This window comes from Microtus pennsylvanicus, chromosome 6 (assembly GCF_037038515.1).
Source record: "Microtus pennsylvanicus isolate mMicPen1 chromosome 6, mMicPen1.hap1, whole genome shotgun sequence".
NCBI classification, from domain to species: domain Eukaryota; kingdom Metazoa; phylum Chordata; class Mammalia; order Rodentia; family Cricetidae; genus Microtus; species Microtus pennsylvanicus.
Window position 1 is genome coordinate 87,693,638 of NC_134584.1, and position 25,924 is coordinate 87,719,561.

A 25,924-nucleotide genomic window follows, 5' to 3' on the forward strand; every position below is an offset into this window, starting at 1 on the left:
AGGAAAGAACCAACTCCTAGAGGCTGCCCTCTGACCTCCACACAGCGTCTGCAGCCTGCACTGTGCCTCCCTGCTCCCACATAAATAAATGCAACAAAAATTGTAATTGTATGCAATACACTTAATGCACTGAAATTTGAGGACCTGATAGAGTTTGCACCATCAAATAAGAACCCATTTAGCCCTCACGATCTGAGGGTGATCTCCAGATGAGCAAGAATGTCATTATGTCACCACTGTACTAAGTTCTTATTTTTAATTTTTTAAAGATTTTTTGTTTTGTTTTTTGAGATAGCGTTTCTCTGTATAGCTTCAGAGCCTGTTCTGGAACTCCCTCTGTAGATCAGGCTGGCCTCAAACTCACATAGATCCTCCTGCCTCTGCCTCCCGAGTGCTAGGATTAAAGGTGTGTGCCACCACCACCCAACAAAGATTTATTTATTTATCTTTTATGTCCAGGTATGTATGACTGTGTGAGGAGGCTAGATCCCCTGGAACTACAGACAGTTACGGACTGCCATACAGGTGCTGGAAATCGAACCCGGCTCCTTTAGAAGAGCAACCAGTGCTCTTAAGTGCTGAGCCATCTCTCCAGCCTCCCACTGCACTAAATTCTAATCTAGTCTTCAGTGGCTCCAAATCCACTTATCAGGGCACCACCCTATTCTGTGACACATGTGTTTTCATATGTAAACTAGAGGTTTCTCAGAGTGCAAGGATGGTGGTGGATGGATTACCTAGCATGGCCCCTGGCAGAAGGGAGAACTGATGGAAGTTAGTCTGCCTTGAACCCTGTTCAGCAGTCCCCTGTAACTCTTTCCCTCTGCTCAGACAGGTGGTTCAAAGTATAGTTAACTCCGTGATTTTTCGGAACAAATGGAGCCTGTACTACAACCCACTGCCTTAACGACAAGCCAAAGGCCACCAGTCTCTAAGCGAGAACTTTCTTGCATTCATCCCCACACTCAAGAATGGCTAGATCTCTGACATTCCAGAGAGCTGTAGGTGCCACTGAAGAAGGAATTTTGTCAGCATATCAGGAGCCTTACCTTCTAGCCAGCCCAAAGTCGATGATCTTAATCTGATGTCCTGTCTGGTTGACACACAGTATGTTCTCTGGCTGGAAGAGAGAAGGAAGGGAAAGATATTTTATCCCTATTTCCCCTGGCTAAGGAAGCCTACAGCTCCCACACTTATTTGTCCATAGCTCTCGTTTCCCCAGAATCTAAGGGAAGTAAATGGCTTAGGGTCGTCATATGGGGCTAGACAGACAATAAACATAAATGAGCCGCACTAATGAAACAGTTGTGCCATGGGGGGCTGGAGAAATGGCTTAGAGGTTAAGAGCTTGTGCTGCTCTTGCAGAGGATCTGAGTTCAGTACCTCACACCCATGTAGGACAACTCACAACTGTACTGCCTCAGGAAACTCAGTTTCTCTTCTACAGAGCTATAGGAAACCTCCCCTCCCCCCGAAAGAACTGCTCCTCCACCCAAATCTCAGATCAGAGTTCCAAGCTTTGAGGACTCTTTCCCCAAAGGCCAGTTTTTGACCCGGAAGTGCAGATAAGAGTCCCAGGTTTCCCCCAATTGCTCATCCTGCAGGGCATCTGGTCCAAAGCCTTGAAATTGGCTCTCGTAGCAGTCAAAGCCGGGTCCCTGCCCTACCCAATATCTTTCCGAGTGCTTGCCTTACAGTCTGATGCCAGTCAGGAAAGGTGGGCAAAAACAGTGGTCCGCACCCCAGCAGGTACAAGCACCCTGCTTCTCATCTGAAAGGGAGTCACAGAAATGCAAGCCCCTTCTGAAATGGGTGATCGAAAGGCACCCTCTTGTGGGAATAGCCTAAGAAATCTCAGCAGGACCATATGTTCTCTCTACCTGCCAGAAAATATGCCTGAGATTGAACACACATGACAGCCAGAGATTCTTCTAAGAGACAGAGAAAAGTATAATGTGTTCATTCAGTGAAATTTCAGATGGCTCTTTTAAACTAAAGAAACGATGTCTACAATTGTTGCTTAGAAATAAGATACAAGCTACTAAAACGGCCCACCCGGTCAAGTTGCATGCCGCCCAGCCTGATGACCAGCTTTGACCCGGAAACTATACGGTGGAGGACAGAACCAACTCCTATGAGTTTCTCACTGACTTCTACATAACGCATTGTGGCACACGTGCATCATGGGATATGTACACCTGTGAGGGCATGCATGCACACACGCTATACACTACACACACGCACACAAAATGTAAACAAGGACGCAGCCTATGACCCCTTTGTAGATATTCCTGTGTGATGCTAAGTCACTCATGAAGAAGTCCTCCCTTCATGAAAACTAGTTGGGAAAAATGTATTTTACACACTTTTATATTGCCCATATTTGTTACCACAAGTGTATATCCCCTTTAAAACTGTGTGTGTAATGCATGTAAGTATGTATGTGTGATGTATGCATGGATGTACATATCTGTGTGTAAGCGTGCGTGATTGTATGTGTAATGACTGGAGGAAAACATTGAGTGTCCCCTACCTACTCTTCACCGTTTTTTGCTTTTGTTTTTTGAGACAGGGTTTCTCCGTAGCTTTGGAGCCCATTCTGAAACTAGTTCCTGTAGACCAGGCTGGCCTCGAACTCACAGAGAGCCACCTACCTCTGCCTCCAAGTGCTGGGACTAGAGGCATGCGCCTTATTTCTGAGATAGGGTTTTTCACTGAACCTGGAGATCTCCTATTGGGTAAACTGTCTGGCCCCAGAATCTCTGTCTCTAGTGGGATCACAGATGCAGGACCCCCCCCCCCCAATTATGCTCTTCACACAGGCAGTGGGATCTGAGCTCAGGCCCCATGTTTTCTGTCTCTGGAGGGATCGCAGAGGCAGGACCCCCCCCCCCCATAATGCTCCTTACACGGGCACTGGGATCTGAGCTGTGTAGAACCCAGGGGTCAAACTCAGGTCATCAAGCTTGGCGACATTTCTGTCAAGCCATCTCACAGGCCCACCCCTTGAGGTTGTTAAAAAAAAGAATTTTAAAGATTTATTTTTATTTATGTGGACGTGTCTATATGAGCGCATGCCATGTTTTTTGGGTGTCTGTGGAAACCAAAGGAGGGTAGCAAACCCCCTGGAGTTAGAGTTATAGATAGTTGTGAGCTACCCAGTATAGATGCTGAGAACTGAACTCAGATCCTTGAGAGGAGCAGCAAGTGCTTTTAACTGCTGAGTCATATCTCCAGACTAAAAAAAATAATATTAATTTTAAGACATTACTAAAGAAAAAGGCTACTGTATTATTTAATACTCAAACAACACTTAAAGAGGCACAATTGTCTACATGTCACATACAAGAATAGAGGCAGGGGCTGGAGAGATAGCTCAGCGATTAAGAGCATTGCCTGCTCTTCCAAAGGTCCTGAGTTCAATTCCCAGCAACCACATGGTGGCTCACAACCATCTGTAAAGAGGTCTGACGCCCTCCTCTGGCATGTGGGCATACATGGAGGCAGAATGTTGTATATATAATAAATAAATATTAAAAAAAGAATAGAGGCAAAATAACAGGTCTGTTGCAGATACCAGAACTAGTAAATGGCAGAGCCAGGAGGGGAAGCCCCAGAGACCCCAGTGAGCTGGGTGCGGATGCTCAGAAGGCGCCTGCCAAGGCCCAGCACTGACCTTGAGGTCCAGGTGCAGGATATAGTGCTGGTGCAGGTAATGCACACCCTCGCAGATCTGCCTTGTGAACAGGACCACGTCCAGTTCAGTCAGGTGGTACTTCTCATCCGTGATCCGGTCAAAGAGTTCACCTCCATCCACACTGCCGGAGAAAAGTAGAAGCAGGTGTCAAACCGAGCGAAGCTCTCAGAGGGCCTGAGAGCAGCCAGCCTAAGTGTGCAGAAGTCGGGTATAGCCCGCGGAATGCCCAAGGTGGCTTACAAAGGCTCCTGATACTGCTACATGGGGTTTGGTTGGGTCCTTTGTTCTGGCATATTCCCCACAGGAGGTTTGCCTAGAACCTGGATATCTAAATTAGGGCTGCAAATTCAGCTGCTTGGGAGTGCCAGATGCACCCACATGACAAGAAACCCAAGTGAAGCCTGTCATGGTGACCCCCAGCAGTGATCCCAGTCCTTGGGAGGCAGAGAAAAGATAGTCAAGAGTTAAGGACCATGAGTTGCAGTATACCTTGACACACAGAGTGAGCTGTAGCACACCACTGCACACAGTGATCTACAATACACCCCCACACGGAGAGAGTTGCAGTACACCCACACACACAGAGAGAGCTGTAGTACACCCCCACACAGACAGAGCTGTAGTACACCCACACACACAGAGAGAGCTGTAGTACACCCCCACACAGACAGAGCTGTAGTACACCCACACACAGAGAGAGCTGTAGTACAGCCACACACAGACAGAGCTGTAGTACACCCACACACAGACAGAACTGTAGTATACCCACACACAGACAGAGCTGTAGTACCCCCCACACAGACAGAGCTGCTGTACACCCACACACAGACAGAGCTGTAGTACCCCCCCACACACAGACAGAGCTGCTGTACACCCACACACAGACAGAGCTGTAGTACACCCACACACAGACAGAGCTGTAGTACACCCACACATAGACAGAGCTGTAGTACACCCACACACACAGAGAGCTGTAGTACACCCACACACAGACAGAGCAGTAGTACACCCACACACACAGACAGAGCTGTAGTACACCCACACACAGACAGAGCTGTAGTACACCCACACATAGACAGAGCTGTAGTACACCCACACACACAGAGAGCTGTAGTACACCCACACACAGACAGAGCAGTAGTACACCCACACACACAGACAGAGCTGTAGTACACCCACACACAGACAGAGCTGTAGTACACCCACACACAGACAGAGCTGCTGTACACCCACACACAGACAGAGCTGTAGTACCCCCCCACACACAGACAGAGCTGTAGTACACCCACACACAGACAGAGCTGTAGTACACCCACACACAGACAGAGCTGCTGTACACCCACACACAGACAGAGCTGTAGTACACCCCACACACAGAGCTGTAGTACACCCACACACAGACAGAGCTGTAGTACACCCACACACACAGACAGAGCTGTAGTACACCCACACACAGACAGAGCAGTAGTACACCCACACACACAGACAGAGCTGCTGTACACCCACACACAGACAGAGCTGCTGTACACCCACACACAGACAGAGCAGTAGTACACCCACACACAGACAGAGCTGCTGTACACCCACACACAGACAGAGCTGTAGTACCCACACACACAGACAGAGCTGTAGTACACCCACACACACAGACAGAGCTGTAGTACACCCACACACACAGACAGAGCTGTAGTACACCCACACACAGACAGAGCTGCTGTACACCCACACACAGACAGAGCTGCTGTACACCCACACACACAGAGAGAGCTGTAGTACCCCCACACAGACAGAGCTGTAGTACACCCACACACAGACAGAGCTGTAGTACACCCACACACACAGACAGAGCTGTAGTACACCCACACACAGACAGAGCAGTAGTACACCCACACACACAGACAGAGCTGCTGTACACCCACACACAGACAGAGCTGCTGTACACCCACACACAGACAGAGCTGCTGTACACCCACACACAGACAGAGCTGCTGTACACCCACACACAGACAGAGCTGTAGTACCCACACACACAGACAGAGCTGTAGTACACCCACACACACAGACAGAGCTGTAGTACACCCACACACACAGACAGAGCTGTAGTACACCCACACACAGACAGAGCTGCTGTACACCCACACACAGACAGAGCTGCTGTACACCCACACACACAGAGAGAGCTGTAGTACCCCCACACAGACAGAGCTGTAGTACACCCACACACAGAGAGAGCTGTAGTACACCCCCACACAGACAGAGCTGTAGTACCCCCACACACAGAGAGAGAGCTGTACACCCACACAGAGAGAGCTGTAGTACCCCCACACAGACAGAGCTGTAGTACACCCACACACAGACAGAGCTGTAGTACACCCACACACACAGACAGAGCTGTAGTACCCCCACACACAGACAGAGCTGTAGTACACCCACACACAGAGAGCTGTAGTACACCCACACAGACAGAGCTGTAGTACACCCACACACAGAGAGCTGTAGTACACCCACACACACAGAGAGAGCTGTAGTACACCCACACAGACAGAGCTGTAGTACACCCACACACAGAGAGAGAGCTGTAGTACCCCCACACACAGACAGAGCTGTAGTACACCCACACACAGACAGAGCTGTAGTACACCCACACACAGACAGAGCTGTAGTACACCCACACACAGACAGAGCTGTAGTACACCCACACACAGACAGAGCTGTAGTACACCCCCACACAGACAGAGCTGTAGTACCCCCACACACAGAGAGAGAGCTGTAGTACCCCCACACAGACAGAGCTGCTGTACACCTCTACAGATATAGGTTTGGTTCCAATGTAACTATATTCTTTATATTTTCATGAAAGCTGGATAGAAAGATTTTCCAATTTCTGTCTATATTTTCCAATTTCCAACCATTAATCTATCATACAAAATCACTAAAAGTTGTTTAGGCCAAACTGGCATAATGTCTGCAGATTAGACCAGACATGCTGGCCACTGGTTTGAGACAAAAGAACTTTGTCCTCCAACTTCCACTCTCGGGTTCAAAGCACAGAACCAGGGCATGTGGCAGCCTCTGGGGGTGCCTGTGAGAGCAGAGAGGGGAGCTTGCCTAGACTGAAGGCTCTCAGTCCCTGCCGCGAGGCCCGGAAGGAAGCCACCACTTCTGAGATACTCACTACTCCATGATCAGGGTGAAGCTGTTCTTGCTCTCAAAAGCGTCATAGAGTTGGATCAAGTTCACATGGCTCAGCTGGTTCATGATGTTGATCTCATTCTTGACATCCTCCTGGTGGGACCAGAGAAAATTGGTTTTCAAGAAAATAGATTAGGAAGAGAAGCCACTTGTATCTCCCAAGATGTATGCAGGTGGGCAGGCCCAAATGCACACACACACACACACACTCACATACAATCACACACTCACATGCACACAGTCATGCATATACACATTCACTCACGCACACACATACACACATTCCTACATATATACTCTCACACATTCATACGCACACACACACACATGCATGCACATGCATCTTATGCTGCTGACACACCAGCTCTCCTTGACCCATCACCAAAACTGTGTTCCTATAACAGAAAGAACCTTGATTCCACCCACCAGTCATCACCTCACAGACACCCGCTCATCTCAGACACCTGCTCGCCTCACAGACACCCGCTCATCACCTCATAGATACCTGTTTGTCTCACAGACACCCCCTCACCTCATAGACACCCGCTCATTATCTCACAGACACCCGCTCATCTCAGACACCCACTCACCTCACAGACACCTGCTCACCTCACAGACACCCGCTCATCACCTCACAGACACCCAATCATCTCACAGACACCCGCTCACCTCACAGACATCCAATCATCTCACAGACACCCACTCACCTCATAGACACCTGCTCATCATCTCACAGACACCCGCTCGTCTCACAGACACCCGCTCGTCTCACAGACACCCGCTCATCACCTCACAGACACCCGCTCACCTCACAGACATCCAATCATCTCACAGACACCGCTCACCTCACAGACACCCGCTCATCACCTCACAGACACCCAATCATCTCAGACACCTGCTCACCTCACAGACATCCGCTCACCTCACAGACACCCGCTCATCACCTCACAGACACCCAATAATCTCACAGACACCCGCTCACCTCACAGACATCCGCTCACCTCACAGACACCCGCTCACCTCATAGACACCCGCTCATCATCTCACAGACACCCGCTCGTCTCACAGACACCCGCTCGTCTCACAGACACCCAATCATCACCTCACAGACACCCAATCATCACCTCACAGACACCCAATCATCTCAGACACCTGCTCACCTCACAGACATCCGCTCACCTCACAGACATCCGCTCACCTCACAGACATCCGCTCACCTCACAGACACCCGCTTGCCTCACAGACACCCGCTCATCACCTCACTGACACCCGCTTGCCTCACAGACACCCGCTCATCACCTCACTGACACCCACTCATAACCTCACAGACACCCGCTCACCTCACAGACATCCGCTCACCTCACAGACACCCGCTCACCTCACAGACACCCGCTCACCTCACAGACACCCAATCATCACCTCACAGACACCCGCTCACCTCACAGACACCCAATCATCACCTCACAGACACCCAATCATCTCAGACACCTGCTCACCTCACAGACATCCGCTCACCTCACAGACATCCGCTCACCTCACAGACATCCGCTCACCTCACAGACATCCGCTCACCTCACAGACATCCGCTCGTCTCACAGACACCCGCTCATCATCTCACAGACACCCGCTCTTCTCATAGACCGGAGGCCCCAGAAGGAAAAGCCCTTGGTGCCCAAGGTCCTGCAAGCATGTTGGAAGAGCCGTGCCAGGCTATCCACAGAAATGGGGTCTGGAGTAAGAACGTGGGTGACTCAGTGAGCAGTGTGAGTCCAGGAAGAGAGGAAGGGAGTACACCATGCTTCCTACTTGGCACAGAGGGGGCTGGAGCAGGTACTAGGAAACGAAAGATTCTAGGTCTCGGCTAGAAGGATCTGGCTGGCCTGGGGCAGATGTCTTACCCGGTCTTTGATGCTCTTCACTTTGATGATCTTGGCCGCGAGTGCAAGGCCTGTGGACCTCTCTGTACACCTGTGCACCTGGCCAAACCGGCCCCTACAGAGGCAGAGGGACACGGTAAGAGGAGAACATGCAGACCTCACCAACTCACAAGGTCCGCCGTTCCTCTCCTCACACACCTCATGTGGGCTGTCCTACAGCACAGGCTGTTGTCTTAGTCATCACTCACCCTGGGCTAACCCTGAGTCGAGAAAATCACTTCTTCACCACCCACAGTCCTGCAATCCACTCTACAGTCGAAGGGGAAACCTGACCTTGCCACGGGCTATTCTGCACGTGGGAATACACCGTACTCACTCCCATCCTACCGGCCCCCTGACACAGCCCCTCCTGTCACCCCTGCTACCTCAGGAGTGTTGTTTCCCGTGTCCTGTTTTGAGGGCCTCCTACACCCCTCCTCCCTCATGTGTGCAGTCGCCTGTACCCCAGGGAGACCCCGGTTTTTCTCTATGCCGTCAGCCTCTGTGTTCCAGTCCCTGCCCCTCACCCAGGCGGATGCTGTACTTACCCTCCCAAGACTTCATGTTGGGACACTGTGTAGCCTGCTGAGACCGAGGTGTCCTTGACATTCACTACCCGGTGTTCAAAGGGGGCTGGGGGTGCTGCACTGTCGTCTGTAGAGAGACGACAAAGCACCCATGAGTCTCCAACCAGTCGTCTCCCCTCCTAAACCCACTAAGCGTCACCTGGATAACCAGATGTCAAGACCACCGCCCTTCTTACACTCCCAGCATGTGGGAGCCCTGACTCTAGAGTCAGCCCCATTTGTCAGGAGAGAGAGCCGAGCTCACTGCATCAGTGAGCGGATTTTCATGAGGCGGCTGTGTTCAAAGGCAACGAAACTATGGGAGACAGTCAGGGGAGCATAAAGGGGAGACTGCTAGAAAAACAAGCACACCATTCTCACCCTCAGCCTTGGCCCCCTGATAGCTGGTCTCAACTAGATCCCAGAGGGCAAGAGAGCCCGTGGGGGGAGCCTGTGGGGAGCTTCTCCTAGGGCATGGGCTGGTGAGGAGGGATAGTAGATCTAGAAGGGAAGCAAAGGGCAGCCAGCACTTGGAAACTCAGAAGACAGGCATTTAGGATTGCGGGGTTTTTTTCTTTTTAATTTTATTACTCTGTGTGTGTGTGTGTGTGTGTGTGTGTGTGTGTGTGTGTACACACCATGTCATATACATGTGGAGGTCAAAGGATCATTTTCAGGAGTTGGTTCAGTTTTCACCATATGGGTCCCAGGAACTGAACTCAGGGCTTGGCAACAAATGCCTTTACCAGATGAAAATGGCCCTACGATTTCATTTTAATTGGTTAATATGAATACCTAGAAATATCATGTGAAATTATATTTTAAAGAAAAGGAAAACATGCAACAGTCATGATACTACAAAGCGTTTTCTGCACAAATGGCTGGGTCATCGTCTGTTCACACTTGTCCTGGGAGCATACTGCGTGCTCCCTGAGTGCAGAAAGTGCTCCACGATCCTGCATGCTCCCTGAGTGCAGAAAGTGCTCCACGATCCTGCATGCTCCCTGAGTGCAGAAAGTGCTCCACGATCCTGCATGCTCCCTGAGTGCAGAAAGTGCTCCACGATCCTGCATGCTCCCTGAGTGCAGAGACTGTTCCACGATCCTGCGTGCTCCCTGAGTGCAGAAAGTGCTCCACGATCCTGCATGCTCCCTGAGTGCAGAAAGTGCTCCACGATCCTGCATGCTCCCTGAGTGCAGAAAGTGCTCCACGATCCTGCGTGCTCCCTGAGTGCAGAGGGTGCTCCACAGACAATTCTCCCACCAGGTGGGAGACTCCCAAACCATTGGTGCTGAAGTTCTTCATAACAGAAGAACACAGAGATGCCTGCTCCCCATCTGGTTAGACAAGTGGGTCATTCTCAACACTTCCGCGCTATTGCAAATGGCGGTGGGAATGGCTCACTGTGTCTTACACATATCAGTGAGTGTCTTTTCTTCATTTTTCTTCTCCACCCCATCTCTGAGGGGAGAACATATAATCTAGGTTGACCTCAAACTCATCACATAGCAATGGATGATCTTGAACTTATCCTCCTGCCTCCATCTCCCAAGAGCTTGGATTAGAGATGCGCAACACCACTTTTGGTTCTCTGCAGTGTTGGGAATCAAAGCCACAGCTCCAGCTCTATGCTAGGCAAACACTCTAGCAACTGACGACATCCCTAGCCTCCTGCCTTCTGCAGGCTCGCCTGTCCTCATTTAGAATGATGGCAGTGGTAGAACCCTCAGGGAGGGGAGCTGCTTTGAGATGTCTACCCAGTTGGGCCACAGAAGTTCCCACTTCCCAACCATCAAAGACCCAAATCTAATCCCTCCACATTTCTGTATCTTGGACTCTAGTACGAGGACTTAACTATCCAGAGACTTAGGCTTCCTCAGAAACACATAATCTACAGAAGGTGAAGGAAGGCTCCCAGTCACTCACCTCAAGGCCGTGATGAGCTGGATCACAGCCTCACTTACCCAGAACCATGATGGCAGCCTCCGCAGCAGTAGGCATCCTACTTCCGACCTCAGTTCCCCCTGAGCCCTTGGCTGCAGGGTCCTTCCCAGGCTCAGGTTTTCCTGCTCCTGGGTCTGTTTCTTGCAGCAGATCCATGGTCCCAATAGTCTCATCTCCCCAGTCTCTTGTGGCCAAGTTTGGTCCTGTGAGAGGCTCAGCCCCAGGCCCCGCCTCCTCCTCTGCATTTGCTCCTCCATTGCTGCTACTCCTCTTTGGTAGTGGTAGAAATGGACTCTCCTTTAGGGACTCTCCTTTAGGGATCTGGTCTTCTAGCGCAGTTCCAGGGCCTTCAGGATGTGGGTCCTGCTCACAAGGCTGGGTAATTGCTGGAGTTTCTGCAGAGGCCATGGGACTGCCCCTCTGGGTCTCAAGCATCTCCCCAGGAGCAGCCATCTCTTGTACAAGGATAGAGATCCTGGGCAGAGAGAAACACAGCCCTGAGGTTTGAAACAAGGACGTTCCTGGGTGCAGCTCAGTAGTAGAGCCCTGCTTAGTGTCATAGTTAGCTTCAGCTGTCAACTTGACACAAACCTAGAGTCGCCTGGAAACAGGAAACCCCAATGGAAGAACTGACCCGATTGGACTGGCCTGTGGCCATGTCTATGAAGCATTTTCTTAATTGCTCATTGATGCAGAAGGGCCTAGCCTACCATAGGCAGCACTTTCCCTAGATAGAGAGGCCTGGACTATAAAAGAAAGGTAGTTGAGAAGCAGAGACGCACAGCAAAGCTCAGGGAGTCCCACAGAAGAGGGGGAGGAAAGGTTGTAGAAGCCAGAGCGGTCAAGGACACCACAATAACATGGCCCACAGAATCTAACCAGGGTCCCTAGGGGCTCATAGAGACTGGAGGGGCAATCAGAGAGTTTGTATGGGCTGATCTAGGCCCTGTGCATATATACCTTATGGTGGTTTGTTGAGATCTTAAAAAATAAAACAAATACTTAGGAGATTTACAAATACAAATGACAAAATTTCCTCAATAGCATTCATATTATAGTATTTGTGATAACAAGAATATTGAACTATATTTTCTAGCCATCATTTGTACAATACTAGGCTTGAGTGTTTACTTTTATTTAATTAAAATATAGTTACATGACCCCCCCTCACTAATAATCTTTAATGTGCTATGGAAGATAAAAATTTGAGTTTGTCATGTATATGATATAAAATCATGAGTTAGGAGTTAAGTAAAGATTAACATTTTAGTTCTTCATTTTTTCTCTTTTGGAAAATTAGCCTCCAAGTTTGTAGCTCAAATGTCTCTGAAGATATAAACAAATAGATAAAGAAATACATCTTTGTTTTAAAATGTTTACAAAAAGAAACACAAATATGGATTTTTTTAGATTTTTTAAGAAGAAATAAAAAATAGTTAATATGGGCCCTCATCTAGTGTACACAGGGCCCTTAGTTCCCTTCCCAGCTACACACACACACACACACACACACACGCACGAACACACATGCACGCACGCACACACGCACACATAGACTAAAATGGTACATTCTATGTTGTATGTCCTTTATCCTAATAAAAAGAATAAAGAAAAATACAAGGCCTTTTTTCAGCAGTGGAAAGCCCAGGCTGCTCTGAGGTTTAGGCCTTTGAAAATGGACGCTGATCCCAAGTGGTGCAGTCGAGAGACCCGGCAGCCTGTCTACAGTTGAGCACGGGGCAAGAGTGTGGGGACGAGACAGCTGGCTGTGATAACAGTGGGAAGCAAGGTGGGAGCCAAGCTAAGCACCTGAGCCTGTCTCAGACCAAGGGGCCCCAAAAGCTTGACAAACCAATTGCTGGAGGAGAATCCAGGTAGTCCATCGGCCATTGGCCACTTCAGCCCTCTCCGGTCTTCTCTTCCAGTGGGGTAGGAGGTGACCCCAGTGTCACGCAGCTCTAAGTCATGTTTGATGTCTAACGCTTCCTTACCCACTGCATAGCACACCAACCACAGGCACTGCCAACAACTCCGGGCTGCCAAGTTCAGGTATGGTCTCAGGCTACCTAGACAAGCAGCCCCTTCTGGTCAGAACTGACAATTTTTGATACGCTTTCCTCAAAAGACACATTCTAGGGAAGGAAGGGCAGGTGGTGGCCTCCCCACTTCCTGAGACCTGCTTCGGATCTGGCGTGTCTGAAATTCAGCTCAGGGCTGTGTCTGGGGTGGGACATGCTTCTCACTGAGAGGTTTTTGGGGATCCCTAACTGTGGCGGACTTCTAGACCGGCGAGGAAGAATGACCACCACATCAAGATTCTACTCAGAACACGCTTTACTGGAGTGCCCTTGATTGATGGGGAGCAGGAAACGAGAGGGGCAGGAAACGAGGGGCAAGAAGGAAGAAGGGAAGGGCAGGGAGAGCATGAAGCGAAGGGGAAAAGAGAGAGAGAGAGAGAGAGAAAGAGAGAGAGAGAGAGAGAGAGAGAGAGAGAGAGAGAGAGAGAGAGAGAGAGCGCATAAAGTGAAGGGGTGAAGGGCACTTAGGCAGCTGCTTAAATAGGGAATTGGCACACGGGTCGCCCTGTGATTGGCTGCCACCAACAGCTGCCACCAGACCGCATTGGGATAGGCTCAAGGATCCTCATCCACCACGCATGCGGGAAGCGGGGGACGCGCAGCTCTCAAAGGCATAGCCAAATATGGAGTTATTTATTACCAACAAGACAGGATGTCGGCGCCATCTTGTAATGGCGATCCTGTCCGGCTCACTACACCTAACATGTCAGAGGAAGTTCACTCCTTCCACAATTGCTACATTCAGAGTTTTTCTAGGCACAGCTACCACGAATCCCTCTTTCCAGCCTGCCAAGGCCCCTGGCACAGAGGGAGGTGGGGTGGGATGGGGTCCCATTTCCTTCCAGAACCAATCACCACAGCAAAAAGAGGCTAGATAATCTCCCAGTGCTGGGTCTTGAGGTCTCCGTGTTAGACGTGGAGCACGTGGAGAGGGCATCAAGTACAAGGGCATCCGAGAGAGGTCTAGAAGGCCAGGGCCCTCGCAGGCTGTGCGGACACAGCAATGCTGCACCAACGGCACTGAATACAGACAGAACGCAGCCAGCCAGTTCTCTCTTCCACCATTTCTGCTGAGCACAGTTCCTGTCCCAGGTGTCACTGCCTCTCCAGGACCTCTGACACAAACCTCTGCAAAGCCTCTAGAATGCCTCTACCTGCCCCGCCCTTTTCTCCTCGCCAGATTGTTTAGGATTTAAATGCTGGCCTAAAGAAGCAGGTGTGCGGTTAAGTACAGATTTAGTAGTTTTGTGGGATGGTGGTGCTCAGTCCCCATGTCACCATCAGTAAGATAATAGGACGACCACTTCTCCACACTGGGAACACGGGGAGAATAAAATGAGATGAGGCCTCAGAAGGCCAGGCCAGTGCTTGGAACGTGGTGAAGTGCTCTGTGAAGCCTGTTCGCTGAAGTAATTACTTATCTAAAAGTTCGTCATTCTCAACCCTATTCTCCTCTAGAATGAAAAACAAGAATCCAAGAATGGTACCTGAGAATCACTCCAGACCAAAGGAATCAAGATTTCTGGGCATGGATGTTTCTTTTAATCCCTACTCCCTAGTCCCAGGTAATTCTCATGGCCAGTAGACACCACTACCCCCAGGATCCCAAACATAAGATCTCCTCCGTCAATCCAGTGCAGCTCTATGTATACAGTGGTCACCAACACTTGTCACTGGCCCCTTGGCCACGCCATACGGAAAGGACACAGCTATTTGCACCCATTGCCCAGCACAGAAGAACACCCCTTACCTGGAAAATGCCTCACCACTGTGGACTTCACTGGCCGGAGTTAGTGACCCTACGGGTGGAGGGCTAAGCCCTGAATTCAGTCTCATGTTCTCTTCTGAGAGCCAACAGTCAGGCTTGCTGGACGAGGTTCCTTGTCCTGCACTTTGAGACATCTTGAGATTGGTGAGGACCTCGCTGATTCTGTCTAGTGCGACAGACAATTCCAGGGTAGCCTCAGTATTCTCACCAGACGTTCCCGGAAGCCTGGGTTCTGCCTCTGTGGATGGGGGTGCTTGGCCTAAGCCAAGAACTTCAGTACCCTGCCTCAGTGAAGCTCCCGCCTGGGTGGAGTCAGCTCCCTTCAGTGAAGTACTGATGATGAGAGGCAGCCTCTCCACTGCCCCCACTGCTGTGTCCTCCTTCTGGCTCGCTACAAGATAACGAGAAGGGGAAAACATACTCTAAGGGACACAGATCACAAGGAGAAAACAAACACATATGTATCATCCCACATACCACAACTGCGAAAGCCGAAAACTGGATGTAACCCATCCTGCCATGGGAGATGTGTCTGTATGTTAGAACACCCACCCAAGGACGTGTTGGACAGCCATTCTTAAAGTAAGAAAAGAGGGGCTGAAGAGATGATTCAGTAGGTAAGAGCACTGCCTACTCTTTGAGAGAATCCAGGTTTGATCCCCAGCACCTACAATGTAGCTCACAACTGTCTGGAATTCAGTTCCAGGGGATCTGATGCCCTCTCTGGCTTCCATAGACAACACGCACACAGTGGTGCACAGATACATACAGACAAAACACCAACACGCACTGAGAGAAGAAGGGAGGATGTTTGTGAGTGTGTACATGTGTGTAAACCTACGGCTACTTATGAGTGGTTTCCATAAACTGGACCTCACTGGAAAGATAAGAACTTTTAATTGATCATAAATAAAGGTCTTGAGGAGAAAGGACAAAGGGCAGGCTTCTCTTAGTATACCTTACTTTGTCAATCTGACTTTAGAACCCTACAAATACTATTTTTAAAAAAGAATTTTGTTTCTTGAGACAGGGTCTCACTGTGTAGTGTTGGCTGCCCTAAAACTCACAGAGATCTGCCCACTTCTGGCTTCTGTGTACCAAGATTAAAGGTGTGCACCATCACGCCAGGCACGTAAAGTTTTAAAAGAGAATGAGCTTTTATAAAAGAAACTCAGCCAAAGTCTTAATTCCAGCACTCTGGAAATGGAGGTAGGAGGACCAGAAGTTCAAGGTCATCCTCAGCTATGTGGTGGAGTTTGAGACTAGTCTGGGGTGCATGAGACCCTGTCTCAAAAGTCCAAACAAAACGAGAACAACCTTGGCATGGGCGACGTACCTGGTACTTTATTCTGAACCATTATGTGTGCGGTAGAAACAGGCAAGTGGACCCCCTCACCTACCTACAGCCTCCTGGAGGGGTCAGCTTGCTCACCTGTGGATCTCCTCACCTACCCACAGCCTCCTGGAGGGGTCAGCTTGCTCACCTGTGGACCACCTCACCTACCCACAGCCTCCTGGCGGGGTCAGCTTGCTCACCTGTGGACCCCCTCACCTACCCGCAGCCTCTTGGCAGGTCAGCTTGCTCACCTGTGGACCACCTCACCTACCCACAGCCTCCTGGCGGGGTCAGCTTGCTCACCTTGGGTATTTAGCGCATACTTCGGCTTGACTCCCGTAGCTTCTGCTGGCTCCTTGTTCTAAAATAACCACCATAAAAACACCATCATTCAAACATCCACGGGCCACCTGCCACATGCTCACATGTAGTTAGCTTATTTAATATGACCCACAGCAGTGTGGCTGGACATTGAGGCCGCATGCGCCTAGCTTCACAGCTAGAGCCCATGTCCTTTCCAGGGCTTCACTGAATGGCTAGCGAGCTGGCTCCCTGAGAGGAGGTTCTAAATAGACCGGGGTCTTAAGCCAAGAATGGGGAAAGAAAAGAAACCTCAATCCTAAATCACCATCATCTCAGCTTTACTATTCATGCTGCAGTCGTCCTGGTTGAGACTGGATTCCGAAGTCAAATCCGTGCTCGGGATTGGGCAGCACAGCCAACGGTCATGTCAGGCGCTGAGGAACCGCCTCCAGCTGAGCTCTATCATTTGGGCCTAGAGTTGCCAGAGCTTTGTTGTTCAAGAGAAATTGAACTTAGATTTTTACTTAAATCAGACTTACTAAAGCACAAAATTAAATAAAAAATAATTTATTAAAGCATCATTTGTATACAATAAATTACACATACAAACTATAAACTTTTTTGTGAGACTGTCTCACTATGTAGCCCTGAGAGTCTAGAACTCCCTATAAAGACCAGACTCATGGAAATCCACCTGCTTCTGCCTCCTGAGTACTGAGCCTAAAGGTGTGCACTATACCAGCTCAACCAATGTACAAAATGCAGGGCAATTCTGCTACCCCCAAAGGATCCCTAGCATTTTAATCCAAAGATTTCAATTTTCAGTGTTGGAAATCAATTAAAATCTTTTCAATGCTGCAGACATGTGTCTTCAGCTGTTTTGATCTCTGGGCTCCCCATTAAGGAACTCTGTGGCTGGGGCCAGAGAGAGGCCAGTTAGCTGGTGAGTCACATTCCCTGGAGCACAGGGGATAAGGGACATGTTAACTGGAGCTATTGCTGTGACTTAACACCAGGAGCCACAGTTGGGACTTTACTGGTCAAAGGTTGAAACCACCAGCAAGAGAAGCAACCTTTTGTGGAGGGTTTCCTGACTGTCATGGAGTGGCCAGGTCCAGTGTAGGGCTCTGAGCATGTCTGTCAGGCCCTGGTCTCTAGCAGACCTTTTAGGTTTAAAGAAGAGCTGAGGAGAATCCCTCTGGACCAGCGCTCAGCATCCTTATCCTCAGCATCCTTAGTAGAGGGCTCCTCGACACCGGCCACTCACCGCTCTGTTTCAAAATAGCCATAGCTGTTAAGTAACTTTCATGTGCTGGACACACTTTTCCAAACATTTCACAGATTAGTTTCCCCCTTGTCCTGCCCACTCTTTGAGATAACATTTACTAATGGGATAATTCCTGGTTTACAGAGAGAAAATGAGAGACACAGAAGCAGAGGAGTTGGTCAGGTGCTAAAAGCAGAGTTAAAAGCAACAAATTTGACCTGGGAGGTCAGGCTCCTGCCACACTGCTACACTAGAAAGGGTGACATGGGGTCCCCCATCCTCCAGGCTGAGGTTAGAAACTAGGAAGGGTGACATGGGGTCCCCCACCCAGCCCCCAGGCTGATGTTAGACCCTGGGAAGGGTGACATGGGGTCCCCTACCCAGCCCCCAGGCTGAGGTTAGACACTGGGAAGGGTGACATGGGGTCCCCCACCCAGCCCCCAGGCTGAGGTTAGACACTAGGAAGGGTGACATGGGGTCCCCCATCCTCCAGGCTGAGGTTAGACACTGGGAAGGGTGACATGGGGTCCCCCACCTAGCCCCCAGGCTGAGGTTAGACCCTGACTATGGTGCCCCATCCTGTCAGCATGATTTGACTTCGGAATCCAGTCTCAATCAGAACTATAGCAGCTTGAATGTTGATCCGACTTAGGGTGGGTAGAGTTTGATTTTCCATTCCTGACCTAAGTCCTTTGTTCATCAGCCAGAGCAGTTCCCGAAGTCCTCTGCTCCCCCAACCCCCTTGCCAAGTTCCCCCAACTCCCTTGCCAGCTTTTCCTTGGCTTCAGTCACCTTTCTCAGCCCTGTTCCCTTCTCACTTCTTTGTGGTTCTAGAACATCAAGTATTGCATTCATTCATTCATTTATTCAGTGTGTGTGTGTTAGGTGTGTGTGTATAAGTGTGTGTGTGAGAGAGAACAAGCATGAGCCCAACCCTTGGAGATCACATGACAGTTTGCAGGAATTGGTCCCCTCGTTCTACCACTGGTGTCCAGACTTTGTAGCAAGCGTCTTGCAAGCCCCAGGACACTAAAGGACTCCATCTTTCTTTTCCTTCCTTCTTTCTCTTTCTGTCTTCCCTTTGGTGTGTGCACTTGAGCATGTGCCAAGGTGGTATGTGGAGTTCAAAGGATAATTTATGGAAGTCTGTTCTCTCTCTGTATGGTAGGCCTAGGGATTAAACTCGGTTTTTGAGAAGCCAACCCAGATTTCCTCTTTCAATAGTAAGGACACAATACATGTAGAACACACAGCCCAATGCCCAAAGGACATGCACACATGCGCACACACACACACACACACACACACACACACACACACACACACACAAATACTAGTTGTTGCTATAATCCTCACATCAAACAGCACCTCTCTCCCTTCCTCTGCAGGATCTTCTCTGCCACTTCTGTTTAGGAAACCAGAGGCATTGCCACAGACCTCATCAGCAGAAACTGACTTGCACACTTTCCTGAGGCAGTCCCTGTTGATGCTAACAGTCCTTCCTTCCCCTCCTTTTCTTCAGTATAGGAAGGCTCCTGTGTCCACCTCTCATGAAGGCTGATGTCCTGAACAGCTCGGCTGTGTTGAACTGAAGCCGAGGGTAGCTGGCTTCTAGTGATAATCGAGTTCATCATTACAGAGTTCAGTGGGTACTTTAGAAGATGAAGCAGGTGTGGGTGGTGTCTGGGGAAGTAATTCAATGACGGGACACCTGCCTTGTATAAGTGAGGCCCTGAGTTCAATCCCCAGCACTACCACCAAAATATAATATAAAGTAATCAAGGAGGACCTTGACCAAGCCCTGGCATAATTTCCGAATTTAACAGCCAGCGTTAGGATGTAATTCAGTTCTACATGTGATTACTACACCCCTATTCTCTTAAGAAACAAAAGGAGGGTCTCCAGAAGTCTCTGGAGTCTAGATTTCAGCATGAGGAATTTGTTACAGGCCTGTGGTTCCACCTCGTTAGAAGGGTTCTCTGAGCTGCAAATTCACCCCTGACAAGCAGAAGCATGCCATGATCCAATTAACAATTGGCAATCTAATGGGAAGACAGGACCCAAACCAGCAGACAGTCAACCATACACAAATTAAACACAAAGAGCAGAGGGAGATGCAGTGGGGCCTCGCAGACAGGTAAAGCTGCAGGAATGAACACACAGTCCCTGACCTCCCCTGTACCGGACGCCTATGTATTTACAACACGGGCGTCAGTTAGTTCCGTTATTCTAGAAAGAGCCCTTATGAATAAACAGGAAATGGTGGAAAACAAAACAAGAAACAGGAGGAAAATTTGTGAACAGGTCATTCACTGAAAATGCAAATGGTTTTAGACGATGGTCCACCCTTTAGTAAAAGATGGCAAAGCGTTAGGACACGTTCTCTCTGTCCTTGGTTATGTCTGAGGTTTTCCTGAATAAAAAGACAACTTTCTATGAATTCAGAAGAAGTATTAACTTTATAAGGCATCACCAACTGTTTCATTGGGGCCTGATTCAATAAGGAAACTAAGAAGTTTAAGTTTGAGACTTTCGGGGATGCTTGAATACTGACTTCAAATAATAGCAAAAGCGTTTACTTCAGGGCCATACTAACAGCAATACAATTGTTTCTGAGGTAGTCCATGTCTTTTAGACACAAATGCTGAACTCTACTTGTTTGCTGATTGTAGGGCTAGGTTTGAAACGTGAGCCTTGGGCATGATGGGTGAGAGACCCCTTTGAACACCACTCACTCCAGATTAGTTCTCTGCCTTAGATAAGCATGAGATCACTGCCTCTGAAACACACATTACCCAACACTTTAATTCTCTTCCACTATTCTTTTCATTCTGATGAATGAAAAAATGGGATCTTATGTTCATTTTTAATATTTCAATATGGCAAACTCCAAAAGCATAAACAAAGCAAAAAGAAACAAACTTCTGGGCTGGAGAGATGGCTCAGAGGTTAAGAGCACTGGTTGCTCTTCCAGAGGTCCTGAGTTCAATTCCCAGCAACCACATGGTGGCTCACAACCATCTGTACTGAGATCTGGCCTGCAGGCATACATCGAGGCAGAATGTTGTATACATAATAAATAAGTAAATCTTTAAAATAAAAAAAAAAGAAACAAACAAACCTCTTCAAGAACATTCACTCATAGCGAAAGACTCTAAATGCATTTGTAAGCCCCCCTCAACCCTAAAACATTTTTCTAAAACCTTACACTCACTCTATCTTGGAAAGGGGACAGTTGCACACACACATACACACACACACACACACACACACACACACACACACACTGGACTGCTCATCCCCCTGTGTCCTTGAGAATAATCTTCAAACATAACTCCATTTTGGGAATTGAGGCAAATACAACCCACGGATGTTGACTCAGTTCCTGATGTATTAATTTAGTCACTGAACCAAAGGTCAGGATGGACCACAGATGCTCTCCCTTATCACCTGACCACGCAGCTATTCTCTTGCCCTGGAATAGACCAATCACTACTAGTACCCCTTTGAATAAGCCAATCCAATAAGTTGGAAAACAACCTACAGGTCCCCGCCTTGTGTCTGTGGCTTTTCACTTTAAAAGATGGACTGTAACAGCTATCGATGTCCTTCATATCCCGAACCTGAAGGACCCTGTCATGACAGAATAAAAATCCTCTTGCTTTTGCATCAATTTGTGGTTATGTGAGTGGTGTCTGGAGCAACTCCTCCCTGATGTTTGGACATCTAGTCCAACAATAGTATCCAGGACATGCAGGAAATGTAGTATTTTTCTCCAGCCTCAATCTTCCTGTCGACTTTAAATCGTCCGTACATTATGCATTGTGTAGTATAGTTCTTAATGTAATGTGCTATGCAAATAGCTATTATCTTGTAGCAGAAACATCCCCCAGGAGGGGGTGAAATTCCCTCCCCATGCTCAGGAAAACTAAGAACAAAGCTCTTTACTGAAGGCATAGTGAACCTCTGCCCACAACCCCTGGAATGACTTCTAATTGTTTTAGACAAAGCCGCACATAGCCCAGACTGACCCTGATCCTCCTGCAGGCCTGTGCTGCCATACCTTGCCTTAAAATGAACTTTTTGAAGACTGGTTAGGCTTTGCACATAATGTGCTTTTAGTTGCAAAACCTTTACCTGGACAGCTCACAGGAACCTGGAAACTGAGTCTCCTGAGGACCCAGCGGAAGGAGATGCTTTTCATGTGAGGTTTTCTCTCTCTCTCTCTCTCTCTCTCTCTCTCTCTCTCTCTCTCTCTCTCTCTCTCCCTCCCTCCCTCCCTCCCTCCCTCCCTCTCTCTCTCTCTCCCTCTCCCTCTCTCCTTCTCTCCCTCTCTCCCTCTCTCTTTGATGTTAGGGATTAAACTTAGGGCCTCCTATATCAAAAGTGTTTTCTTTTACCGTGTTAAACTATCAGATTAAAAGTATTTTAGTTTTTCTTTTCAAGGCCATTTATTCAACTTATTTTAGTAATGTAATTAGATTCGGCCAGAGGAGTGCACTGCATGTGCCCCATTTTCTCTGCAGGCCGGCATTTTCAGGGCTGCAGAGCAGGGATCAGGGAGCTGAGGGAGAGGGGAGAGGTGTGCTCCAGGAGGGAGGAGCTTCAGACAGGGAGAAGAGGGACAGCTGGGTGGCCTGGGACCTGCGGGACTGGGCAGGAAGGTGTCCTCTTCAAGTACAGGCCTCATTCGCATCAATCCTTTCTGTGCCAGGAGCAAGTGATAACCGCAGAATCTTAAATGGTGGCTCCAGGCTATCTGGTGTTGCTAAGCGGCTGGTCTTCAGCTGTTCTCAAACAAGGTGTTCCCTACACACACACACGCGCACACACACACAGAGACACACACGCACACAGAGACATAGACACACAGAGAGACACACAGAGACACAGACACACACACAGACACACACACAGTGTGCCCAGTGGACAAGCTTCTATTAGCCAGCGGTTGAGTGATTATACAACCCTTGGGAACAGCCACTCCCAGAAATGCCATCTTTCACCCTGGGGGGAGGGGGATCACACCTCTGCTTGCTGTCCCTTGTTAGTCACTGTCAACACTTACTTTCCCACAGGCAGCTATACATTTTGCCATCTCTGGGACAAAGCGCAGTGTAGAGGACAATGAGGGTTTGGTTGTTTGAGGAAGGGCTGTGGGATAAAATGACCATGTCTCTTACTCCAGATATAAAGGGACAGGAAGGGGCAAGAGAGAAGTCCCAGGGGTGTTAAGCACAGCACCCTCCTTTTCCTCACATCTAGTTTGTCCTTCACATCTGGGTGGCATAGTTGCCCAAGGAGCTACATTCTGACTGGACCACTACCTCATCCTTTCTTAGAGCGGGGATCATTGAACTATATGGAAATCCATCTATTCTCCCTAAGTTTCCATCTTTCATTTCCCCATCAACGGGACACAGAATACATGATAAGGCAACAATGTCCCCAGCTCTTCTAAGAATAATTTCCAGGCAGGTCTTCCCACCAGGGTCCCGGAACACCCTCCAGCCAGGGCAGGGAATCCAGAACCAACCTCCTCGGAGCCAGCGGCCAGGCTGCCCTTCCTCCAGGGCACCACCGTTCCTTGCGTGATTAAATCATCCACCTTTGAGTTCTGGAATGTGGCCCCTACCAAAGTAATAGCCCTGTCCAAAGCCATCTTGAAGAGGGCTTCGAGCCTGGCACCATGCTGGGCACCCTCCTGCCGCAACGCCCTCACCAGCTCCAGGACCTCAGGCCATGCAGCCTGAGCAGTGGCTGGAAGAGGGCCGTCGGGCGCTGCCAGACTCAACTCGCGGGAGGCCTCCAGCCGATGTAGACCTTGTTCCAGCTGGTGCATGCCCCGGCACACACACTGCAGCTTCTCTGTGACATCTTCTTGGAAATGTAGGAGTCTGTCAACCTTCTCGCTCAGCACCGTAAGTTTGCTGTCCATGTTGGCTAAGGGAGCAATGCCCAAGGCTGGCAGCCCCAGGGGGCCCAGACCCTCGGGATCCCCCTCTGGAACTCCTGACATCCCAATTCCGGCTAGGTAAGGGCAAAGGCAAGGCCACGAAGAAGCACCACAGGCCCGCTTCTCACTTAGGCGGTAACGTCTGGAAGGCCATTGTTCTGGTAAGAGCCTTGCTATACAGCATCAGCCTGCCCTGCTGCCTGGGCATTTGGGGCGCTGAGAGGGCCAGGTTTTCCGTGTGTCTGCTTTGCCTATCTTCTACTCAGCCACTGCCAGGGAGTGACAGGGTGAGTTTAGCCCAGGCCCTTTTCTTGGGGCCTCTTTGACATCATGGTGACAATTAACATTCCCCTTTGAGAGGCTGCTGATGGCAGTTATTTTAAGAATCTGCCCGGAGCAGGCTGGGGTTCATACAGCCGATGCTAAAGGCTGGGAGAAAATTATCTTTTAGCATGAAAACTGGGGAGGGGAAATCCACGGGACCCCACCTCTAGACGAAGAATTACAGGCAACTAAGGAGAACTAAGAACAGGAGAATTAGTCTTCCCCAGGGATGAACCCACTAACTAATTATCCAATACCAAGTGATCAGACCTGAACTAATATACAAGTAACACTAAACAAACTCAGTAGGTTGTAGTTATCAATTCATGTGCTTTTATACATCTAATAACAATAAAGAAAAAAGACATGAATTTGAGTGGGGGGATATAGGAGGGGTTGGATGGAGGAAAAGGAAAGGAGAAATTACATAATTCCAATTTAATTAAAAATAAAAATAACCATACAGTGGTGACACACACCTTTAATCCCAGCACTCAATGGCAAGTGAATCTCTGAGTTCGAGGCCAGCCTGGTCTACAGAGCCAGTTTCAGAAGAGCCAGGGCTACACAGAGAAACCCTGTCTCAAGAAACCAAAACAAAATAAAACACAGAAAAACATGTTCTCATTATCATACAAATTCACTTTGGTCTTTTAAAATGATAAAATTGTATGTATATCAACAAATTGTCTTAAAATAAATTTCCTTGTGATTTATTATTAGCAAAAATCCCTAAGTGAGTATATCTGTTAGCCAGCCTATGCAAGGCAGTTTTCAGAATTGCAGACACTGAAGACACAGTGTCCAGAGCCATCCACACCTAATTCACAACAGAGAGCAGAGCAAACTGCAAGGCGATTCCACCAAGTTGTGCCTTTCACAGTCACGAAAATTTTACTGTTTCTACAAACTAAAAACTAGCTTTTCGTTGTTGTTTCCTGCTTGGATGATACATGAAGTGTGGATTTGGACCGCCTGTGGGGAGAGTCTGCAGGTCTTGCCCCTACCACACATGCACTTGGGTCCCCACTTGTACCTAAAAATAGATCTGAGAAACAACAACCTAGGCTACTCACCAAGTGCAACCCCATGGGTCCTGTTCCTTAAAAAGGCCCTCTGAGGACAATTATCAGTGACCCTCTGGCTCCCAACATTGATGAGGAACACCTCAGACAACCAAAGTCTAAGTTTCCAGTCTCTATAGTGTTTACGACAATGAGACCTGTGTTTCTGTGGTTTTTCAAACACTTTATCTTAGAAAAATCTTAGCTTGAATCGATTGTTACAGAAGTACCAATGTCTGAAGTGGACACATTCAGATCGTCACTGGGGTGGGACATGAAGGTGAATTTGCATCTCAGAGTGCCAAGGGTGTCACAGAGCAGCCGGACATCTTTCATCCAGTCCCTTTGGTAAAGAACAGAGCTCAGAAAGGTGAATACGCCCAGGGCAGGCAGGCACATGGGCTCCGAAGGTGGTTTTGTCACGGACAGGGAGGCACCAAGGGAAGGGGTCTTTAGTGTGTCACTCCCCTTAGATTCCCTTTACTGAACACAAGCAATTTTGATAAACTGGCC

The 25,924-nt window shown here is 48.9% G+C and overlaps 1 protein-coding gene across 4 annotated transcripts in view; it reads right to left on the bottom strand.

The window, feature by feature from the left end:
- Positions 1-25,924, bottom strand: part of Mylk3 (myosin light chain kinase 3) — a 55,542-nt gene that overhangs the window by 15,581 nt on the left and 14,037 nt on the right. For 2 of the 4 annotated variants that reach the window (XM_075976769.1, XM_075976770.1), the window contains exons 2-9: positions 16,801-16,858; positions 15,144-15,552; positions 11,336-11,790; positions 9,354-9,459; positions 8,788-8,881; positions 6,873-6,982; positions 3,677-3,818; positions 1,050-1,120 (exon numbers count right to left, since the gene is read on the bottom strand). In XM_075976769.1, coding sequence (XP_075832884.1) covers positions 1,050-1,120; positions 3,677-3,818; positions 6,873-6,982; positions 8,788-8,881; positions 9,354-9,459; positions 11,336-11,790; positions 15,144-15,552; positions 16,801-16,858 — 1,445 coding nt within the window. Of the gene's footprint in view, positions 1-1,049; positions 1,121-3,676; positions 3,819-6,872; positions 6,983-8,787; positions 8,882-9,353; positions 9,460-11,335; positions 11,791-15,143; positions 15,553-16,800; positions 16,859-23,603; positions 24,311-25,924 lie in introns of those variants that run through there. The other 2 variants (XM_075976768.1, XM_075976767.1) reach the window with 2 other exon arrangements.